The sequence below is a fragment of the Capra hircus genome, chromosome 12 (genome assembly GCF_001704415.2).
Source record: "Capra hircus breed San Clemente chromosome 12, ASM170441v1, whole genome shotgun sequence".
Classification (NCBI taxonomy): domain Eukaryota; kingdom Metazoa; phylum Chordata; class Mammalia; order Artiodactyla; family Bovidae; genus Capra; species Capra hircus.
The window spans coordinates 14,797,977-14,807,672 of record NC_030819.1 but is presented as its reverse complement, the minus strand read 5'-3'; the positions used below and the strand labels follow the sequence as shown (position 1 = coordinate 14,807,672).

General features: G+C 40.4%; 1 protein-coding gene across 1 annotated transcript in view; it reads right to left on the bottom strand.

Moving 5' to 3' along the window:
* Positions 7,279-9,696, bottom strand: part of LOC102173859 (multidrug resistance-associated protein 4-like) — a 180,169-nt gene continuing 177,751 nt past the window's right edge. Inside the window, 1 exon segment of the mRNA XM_018056299.1 lies at positions 7,279-7,428. Coding sequence (XP_017911788.1) covers positions 7,279-7,428 — 150 coding nt within the window.

The window sequence follows — 9,696 nt, the reverse complement described above, 5'->3', positions numbered from 1 at the left end:
TCCTTTTATCACAGGACAGCTTGCAGGATGTCCCAGGGACGTCTCCTTTGCTTTTTGATCATGGTGATTCCAATGTGTATAGCTACATTTGTTGGCCCTTAAGGAAAAAATGGCAAGGAATATGGGTGAGATTAATGTAAATAATAATAAAGTAGCCAGACATCTCCTTAAGGGAGGGCAAGAAACTCATTTCTGTTTTGTTTGTGGATTTTCAATAATGCATGTATATACAAATGGGAAGGAGAGGATTTCTCGTTGATTTTGGTAGATACCCATTTCCAGTTTTCCTGCAGGAAGGGAAGGAGCTAGTACCTCTCATCTCACACCTGAAGGCACTGAAGCAGAGAGGCTGAGTAAATTGCCCACATCACACAGCTAGTAAGTGCTGGAGTGGGAACACAAACCAGGCCATCTGTCTCCCCAGCCTGTGCTATCCTGGATGCAAATACTGTACCAAGCTCCTTTTATTGAGACACTTGTTCTTAAGTGCAGGGAGAAGGTGATTCTAAACACACCTTTGGTCTTGTTGGCAGGAGTCTTTCAAGGGAAGTTCTTCAAGCTCTTGCTGTTGGAAATGATGCATGTGAAACATCTAGGTAATCAAGCTTTAGGGTAGTGGCTCTCAGAGTCTGCCCTGGTGGCTCAGAGGTTAAGCCTCTGCCTGCAATGCGGGAGACCTGGGTTCAATCCCTGGGTCCAGAAGACCCCCTGGAGAAGGAAATGGCAACCCACTCCAGTATTCTTGCCTGGATAATCCCATGGACAGAGGAGCCTGGTGGGCTACAGCCCGTGGGATCGCAAAGAGTCGGACACGACTGAGCGACTTCACTTTCACTTTCTCAGAGTCTGGCTCTCAGACCTGCAGCATCCTCATCACCTGGGAGCTTGTTAGAAATGCAGATCCCCCTGTGCTCCTTCTAGACCAGTTCTGTAAAGTTAGAAACTCTGGGGATGGGGTTAAACAAGCTCCAGGAGATTCTGATGGAAGGTGGAGGCCGGCTTCTGCTTTAAGCCGCTTCTCCCATTGGCATTGTTCCTTCAATGTTAACTTTCAAAAGGGGTCCAGACTTTATGAAGTTAGTTGTTGCCATCTGTATGTGAAGTCTGAGGTAGCTGAGTGATTTCTTTGTGTACCTCACTTGCTGAGCCGGGAAAGTGAGAATGAGTCCAGCTAGGAAGTGGCGCCCAGAGACTCATAGATAAAAACTGTTTTTTCACCTATTCTTTGGGTATTTGCTTTCTTCCCAAATTTCATCTGCTTTTGAAACTTGCAAATGATGCCAGTAACTAGCTTACTGACTTTTATACAAATGACCTTGAAACGGAAAGTGGGGTCTGGCTGCTCACCTCTCAAAAGCCAATAATGAAGCAAAATTGGTGGAAAGGAAAGTTTGCTTTATTTTGGATGCTGTCACAGGGGTATCGGGGAGGGCAGATGTCAGCCCAAAGTCTCACTCCCTACCCCTGCGTCCCAACAATCAGTGGGCAAGAACTTTTTTAGACCAATGGCAGGGGCTCCATGGAGAAACAGCACAGTCAGCTCGGATAGTCATCTTGAAATTGGTCACTGGCAGTCTGACTAATATCGTCTTGATTGTTTTAGATGCAGCTAATCTTTGGGTCCAGGGTTGATTTCTTCCCATTTCCTTGAAGCAGTTCTCAAAATTGTAGCAGCTCATATCATACCTCAGAGAAGGCAATGGCAACTCACTCTAGTATTCTTGTCTGGAAAATCCCATGGATGGAGGAGCCTGGTAGGCTGTAGTTCTTGGGGTCACGAAGAGTTGGACATTTACTGAGCAACTTCACTTTCACTTTTCACTTTCATGCATTGGAGAAGGAAATGGCAACACACTCCAGTGTTCTTGCCTGGAGAATCCCAGGGACGGGGGAGCATGGTGGGCTGCCGTCTGTGGGGTCACAAAGAGTCAGACACGACTGAAGTGACTTAGCAACATATCATAGCTACAGTCTGGTCATAGTATAGTTAACTTCTTCTACCTGGCCAGGGTTTTAGTATCTGCAAGACAGCTCACAGGATATGGTTTCGAATAGGAGGAACTGAAGGAGGAACTAATGGTCCTTGAATTTGCTTATTAACTAAACTACTGTTGTTTTGTCCTGTTTGACTGTTTTCCTTTGCTTATGTATTTTCTCACTTTGATTAAACTTATGGCCACCTCATGCAAAGAGTTGACTCATTGGAAAAAGACTCTGATGCTGGGAGGGATTGGGGGCAGGAGGAGAAGGGGACGGCAGAGGATGAGATGGCTGGATGGCATCACTGACTCAGCGTGAATCTGAGTGAACTCCGGGAGTTGGTATTGGACAGGGAGGGCTGGCGTGCTGCAATTCATGGGGTCGCAGAGTTGGACACGACTGAGCGACTGAACTGAACTGATCCTTTGGCTAAAGTTTTGCTATAGGCAAAAGGCCATTGGAGTACCTGGGGGGAAGGCACGTAGGGTCCTACTCCATTTCAACATCATTGGGGTTTCAGTGTTTTCACAGTTCAGTTTGGACTTAAGGTCTAAGAGGAATCATACATTATGGCTAGTGGTGATTATAAATTTTAGAAAAGAATAAATATTTTACTATTTCTGTAAGAAATTTAAAACTGTAGCAGAAGAAAGGAATAAGGATTTCTTTCTATTAGCCAAATATACTTGCTGATATTTTGGTGGTTTCTTAGTCTTTCCCCTAGAAATCTTTATGCACACCTGCATACAACCACATTGTTTTCTATAAAACCAGACAGTTTTGAATCCTGAATCTTTCTTAGTTTTCTGTGGTTTACATTGGGCATTAAATAGTCTTTGAAACATGGTACTGTAATTTGTGCATCCTTTCATTTTTGTTTAACACAGTTGATTTCTGATTATGATATGGGGAGTATCCACAGCCATGCTTCTGGTACACTGTTCCTTATCTATATTCCCAGAACTAGGATAACTGGTGAAAGGCTACATTGTTTTTCATAGGGTTTGGAATTTGCCCCCTTAATAACTGTTTGTATGCTTATTTCACTGTCAACTTTGAGTTCCTGAATTACATTTTTTTTCTCAGTCTAAAGTTAAAAATAATATCAAGCAGTTTGAATTTATTTGACTCAGAGAGATGGAATTTTTTGTTCCATCTATATTTGGCATTACCTTTCTTTGGGATAGGAAAGAAAACTGACCTTTTTCCAGTCTGGTGGCCACTGCTGAGTTTTCCAAATTTGCTGGCATATTGAGTGCAGCACTTTCACAGCATCATCTTTTAGGATTTGAAATAGCTGAACAGGAATTCCATCATCTCCACTAGCTTTGTTCTTAGTGATGCTTCCTAAGGCCCACTTGACTTCACATTCAAGGATGTCTGGTTCTAGGTGACTGATCACAACATTGTGATTATCTCAATTGCGAAGATCTTTTTTGTATAGTTCTTTGTATTCTTGCCACCTCCTCTTAATATCTTCTGCTTCTGTTAGGTCCCTACCATTTCTGTCTTTATTGTGCCCATCTTTGCATTAAATGTCCCCTTGGTATCTCTAATTTTCTTGAAGAGATCTCTAGTTTTCCCATTCTGTTGTTTTCCTCTACTTCTTTGCATTGATCACTGAGGAAGGCTTTCTTATCTCTCCTTGATATTCTTGGGAACTCTGAATTCAACAATTGTCCATCTAGTCAAAGCTATGGTTTTTCCAGTAGTCATGTATGGGTGTGAGAATTGGACTATAAAGAAAGCTGAGTGCCAAAGAAATGATGATTTAGAACTATGGTGTTGAAGACTCTTGAGAGTCCCTTGGACTGCAAGGAGATCCAACCAGTCTATCTTAAAGGAAATCAGTCCTGAATATTCATTGGAAAGACTGGTGCTGAAGCTGAAACTTCAATACTTTGGCCACCTGATGTGAAGAACTGACCCATTTGAAAAGACCCTGATGCTGGGAAAGACTGAAGGCAGAAGGAAAAGGGGATGAGAGGATGAGAGGGTTGGATGGCAATACCGACTCAATGGACATGAGTTTGAGTTAACTCCAGGAGTTGGTGATGGACAGAGAGGCCTGGCGTGCTGCAGTCCATGGGCTCACAAAGAGTCGGACCCAACTGAGCAACTGAACTGAACTTTCTATCTATTTGTTGTTTTTCAATTGTCTGTTAATGGATTTTTTCCTATGAGGCATTTATAGTTTTTAAATAACTTGCACTAGTGTTTATAATACTTTGCCAGATTTTCATTTGTATTGTAATTTAGTTGAAGTTTTACATTATATATCATTAATTATGTTGAGCCTCTTTTTCTCCTGTTGCTTATGTAATGTCTTTATTACAATCCTGGCATCATCTAAAATTCTATAAATATTTTAGTTCTTTTACCCTTCCTTTTCTAACAACAAAGGCAGCTAGAATTTTATTTAGTATTCAGTATAAGATAGGCTCCATTATTTTCCCCCCAAACTGTCCCCTTTCCCGTCATGGTTTATTGAATAATTATATTCCTCAGTTCTGAACCAAAGTGCCCCTCCTTTTTTTCCTAAGCAAGCAGCTTATGAACAGCTTCCTTTATCTAATTAGTGTCCTGCACCTTTGCAGTCTTCCAGTAACATCCCCACATTTTCCCATATTCCTTAAGTGACAGCTGTGTTGCAACTGCATGGAGCTCCTTCTGACCCAAGTCTATGACCAGGTCTCCCTCCTACTCTCTGTGTGACTCTCTCACTGTATATCCTGATACCCAGTTGTGACAAACTTCATGTGTATAAAAAGGATGATTTTTTATTTAATGAATAGGGGAACTATTCTTGAACATGTTTTGCTTCTGCCTTGGACACACAGCCTGGAGTAGAGTGTGTATTTGACAAGCCCCTTTCCTTCCCTGGTGGCTCAGACGGTAAAGAATTTCCCTGCAATGTAGAAGACCTGGGCTTGATCCCTGGGTCAGGAAGATCCCCCAGAGAAGGAAATGGAAGATGTAATTAAAAAGTGAATAGGGTGCAATTCCAAGTCTCTAGAAGCCCATGGTTTTAAGACCTGCAGACTCCAGTCAGGGCAGGCTATGTAAATTACGGGATGCAGTGCAAAAAGGAAAAAGGAGGGCCCCTTGTTTAAAAATTATCTCAAGATGGCAAAAACAGGACACTAAACAAGTGGTTCAGTTTAATGAATGAGAGGTGGCTAGAGTATAACAGAAATACGAGTTATCTAGGATGAGGATTGACCTTAAGGTGGCTACACCTGAGGTGACCCAGTGGATATCTCCCCTACATGGACCTTGTCTTTTTTAGACCAGAGAGCATTAAGGAGAATTACTTCCTCATTTTGACTTAACTGTAAGTTACCAAGAGTTTCGCCCACAGCACACCCTTATCACCTGCCTCTGGAGCTGGGGCACATGCTGTGGGGGGACATGGAGACACACTGTCCTCACTTCCCTGCAAGGACTTGTGTTCAGCTGCTGGAAGTGCTGCCAGTGGGCAGTCTTCAGTCACCAGTTTTCTGAAGGCAGCCTCTATGCAATGTCCTGTGCAGGTAGAGGTATAAAGCCCTGGCCAGCGGACATGTCAGGATAACCTTGAAGAGCCATCTTCACTCCGGAGCCCCCACAGGGTCAGGTAACGTTGCCTGGCCAGTATTCCAGCTTGACTTTTTCCCTCTGTATCCTTACCCCATTTCTTCCGATTTCATTCACCAAGTGTGGAATGCCAGGGGCACCCCTAATACACACCCCAACACTTAGCAGCATCCACGTCTGCATCCCAGAGAACCAACCTGCATGAGGTATCAAAAAACAGTCCAGTACTTGGGGAGGATTTTTATTTGAACATTACTGTTTATATATATAACATTTTAAAATTGCCAAATAAAAGGGTGGAAACAAGGATTTGTGAATGTGGTTACCTTTGGTTTAAAAACCTGAATCTAAAGTTGTCTGACCAAAATGAAAGTTATATATTAATAATAAAACTATCATGTTGAACCATATGAAAGTACCATTTTATAGGTTAAAAAAAGGCTGAATGTTAGCAGTTACATACACATAGTTCAATCTAACAGAAAAACTCCATTAGCATTTAAATTTAGAGAACTTAATTAATCAAATTAGAAATCAGAAACTACATAATACTATGGTTATTGATCAGTGCCAAGTACCAAAACTTGTAGTTTGCAGCCAAAGTGGGACTTAGGTGGGGGGAAAAAAAGGCTCTATGTAATTATAAAAAGAAGTAAGTTAAAAATTAATGTTTCCAATTTAAGAAATTAGAGGAAAAAATCTCAAATGTAGAGGGAAAGAAATAATATGAACTAGAAAACAAACAGAGATTCAATCAAGCCAAAAAAATTGATTCTTTGAAAATAGGAAAAAGTCATGTAAGACTATTCATAAAAAGACTCAAAGAAAATTAAAAAGCATTAAACCACAATTATAGATGCTGCAGAAATTAAAGCTATAAGATATTGTGAATAACCTTATGCTAATCAAAATTCACAGAAACAGATTCACTCCTAGAGAAATGAAACTTTACCAGAATTGACTCTGTAGAAATAACTGAATAGTCCTAAAATAATTATCAGAAATTAACCAGACATTGATGGTTACACAGCATACTGAATATGATTAGTGCAACTGTATCTTTAAAAACAGTTATGTGGCAAATTGTTATATATATTTTATGAAAAAAATGTAAAAAAAATCCTCAATCTAGAAGATAAGTTATTATACATATTTTCTTATTTACCAAATCACCTAGTATATTTTCTCTCCCTTCTCTTTTAAAATATATAATGTTGTCCTTCTGTATTTTTTTTTTTCCGGAGGAAGGATGCCCTGCTCTCATATAATGTCACTTAAACTTAAACTAGTCTATATTTTTTGTTTTTCCCATTTTCTCTGTACTGTTTTAACCAGAGGTCTTTGGGTAGGATAATGGAGCCCAGTTCTGTTAAAAGAAGTGATGAGACAAAAAGGCAACTTCACATAGTCTTCAAGTAAATGGAATCCTGTCTAATATAATTGGACAGCAGTATATAATTTGGGGAGAAGCAAAAATCATCTGTGATGACTTCAATTTGTACCTTAGAGAATGAGCTTTGGCTCTGGAGTCTCTCAAGGCACAAAACCTGGTAGACAGCTTTTACTGGTGGCCTGAATCTCTGATTTGGATAAGAAAAAAAAAAGTATTATATACAAATAAAAATCTTTTTGCAAGAGCTTGGAATCAAATTAAGATTTTGTATCTGTAAATATTTGTTGCTGGTATAAGGAAAATATAATACAGCTCATGCAGTGCAAAAACTATTGGATAAATGCCTTCAGAACAGATGTGAACTTATGGTAGAATTGCAATGCTGACTCCAAAATTAAGTCTGAGGACTGTCCATTGAAAGCCTTTATAGTCACCTGGTCACTGTGAGTACTATCTGGCTATTTTCTTTTGAAGTGCACCTGAGGAGAAAAAAGACAAAAACAACATCTTTAGAAGTTTTAAAGTCCTCCTCTCTAAGGCAGTGTATTTCTAGGCTTCCCCAGTGGTCTAGTGGTAAGAATTCACCTGCCAAAGCAAAGGACACAGGTTCGATCACTGGTCCAGGAAGATCCTGCATGCCGTGAAACAACTGGGCTCATGCACCACAACTACTGAGGCTGTGTGCCACCACTACTGAAGCCCAAGCACCCTAGAACCTGAGCTCTGCACCAAGAGAAGCCACCATAACGAGAACCCCGGGCACCCCGGAAGCTGTGCTCTGCACCAAAAGAAGCCACCACAACGAGAACCCTGAGCACCCTGGAAGCTGTGCTCTGCACCAAAAGAAGCCACTGCAACGAGAACCCCAAACACCCTGAAGAAGCCCATAGTCCACACTTGCCACAACTAGAAAATGTGTGCACACAGCAACAAAGACACAACACAGCCAAAAATAAGTAAACAAAATTTTAAAAGTTGACGGTCTGACAGCTGGTTTTCTTAAGAGGATTGACCACATGCAGAAATAATGTCAAGAAGATACTCAACTGGGATGGGAATCAGGATAAGTATTTTGTTATATCTTTCCATAGCGGTGACCTGAGCCAGTGGCAGGCCTGAAATCCAACACTGATATTCTGCCACGCTGTGAACCTGGGTGATAGTCTAGCCTTGGCTACCACGTGACAGAAGGAGCAGTGTTCTCAGACTCTACACAGAATGCAGTATCTAAGGCAGCCCTCAGCCTCCCCCAATAATTGCCCCTCTGGTGATCCCAGGACCAGGTGACCTTGGGTGAGCCCTGGACCCAATGTGCTCATCTATGACATGGATAAAAATGAACCATCGTGAGATTAAGTAAAATCATACATGTGAGAACAATGTACAATAAATTATAAGGAACTAGACAAATGTAACTTACCATTAATATTGTTAGAGTAGGTGCAGGATTACTAGACCAGGAAGATAAGATTTCTAGTTCTATGACCTATGTTTACTTCTGCATGTGTGTTACACTTGATTTAAAACATTCATTAAAAGAAAATATTTTTAATTTTGAATCTATTGCAAACTTAGCTTAACACCAGTTATATATTAGTACATAGGGCCATCTTCCTTCTAAGGTGTCTTAGTTTCCTCACCTGTAAAATGAGGGTGTTGAATCCTATTATCTTATATGGACCTATCTAAAATTCTATGATCAATTTCCCATTACTCAATGTCTTGATAATATACAGTAGTAACAGTTTTTAAATGAAGACTTTGACACATAGGTGGGGACATTTTTCTTTGATGTGAAATACCTAACCTCAAAAGAACAAAAGGGTTTGAGAGATTCCTGGCTGTTCTGTGATTAGGTTATACAGGGAATCACAAATGACTATCAAATGTTCAGAAGTAAGATTTGACTGGGAGACACACTAGAGTGGTTGAAAGCACTCTGATTTTCAGGCATAAAAATAAATATAGGGCTCCAAGTGCAGCTACTCTATATCTGCATACAATATAAGTACTTTGAAAAGTTCCGAATACAGACTGTCATCCCTAAACCTAAATTTGAATGACTCTGTCAACTATTCACCCCGTTCTGTGACCCTGTGCAATTTCCTACCCTTTGAACAGTGGAAGGTACAGCTTTTCATTTCTGAGGAGGAAGAATGAGATGAAACAGGGACGGATAGAACTTAGGCTATATTTTAGATAAACTTTTCACAAAGAAGTACTTACATACTGGGATATGTTTTCTTTAAGCGATATTTTAAATATTACACAAGTAATTTTATTCTACATACAAGTGAAAATCTGGGAAATGTGGAAAAGTATAAAAAAGGAAATATGACCCATAATTTATTGTTCAGAGATAAAGTTTCAATGGGAAGCTTCATTCCACCCTGAGCCATGCATCTCAAGGGGCAGGAACACCAGACCTTCCCTCCCTCCATCAACCCCACTCCCACCTTGTTCCAGAAAGAATTACAGGAAGCTACATGACATTGGCTAAGTCCCTTAACCAAACCTCAGTTACCACATTTGTAGGACCTGACCATTGTTAGGAAGATGCCACGTGACCTGAATGTTATTCATTGAGAACCCTTCTCACACTCTACACTGCTTAGTACTTCACACACATCATCTCTGAGAAAGTGCTTTGTAAACCTTCAAGCACCATTCTGACTATAGAGTTAGGTATTGTGAGTTCTTGATTTGTCCTGATGACTATTTCATCTTCTAGTAGGTAGAGGAAACAT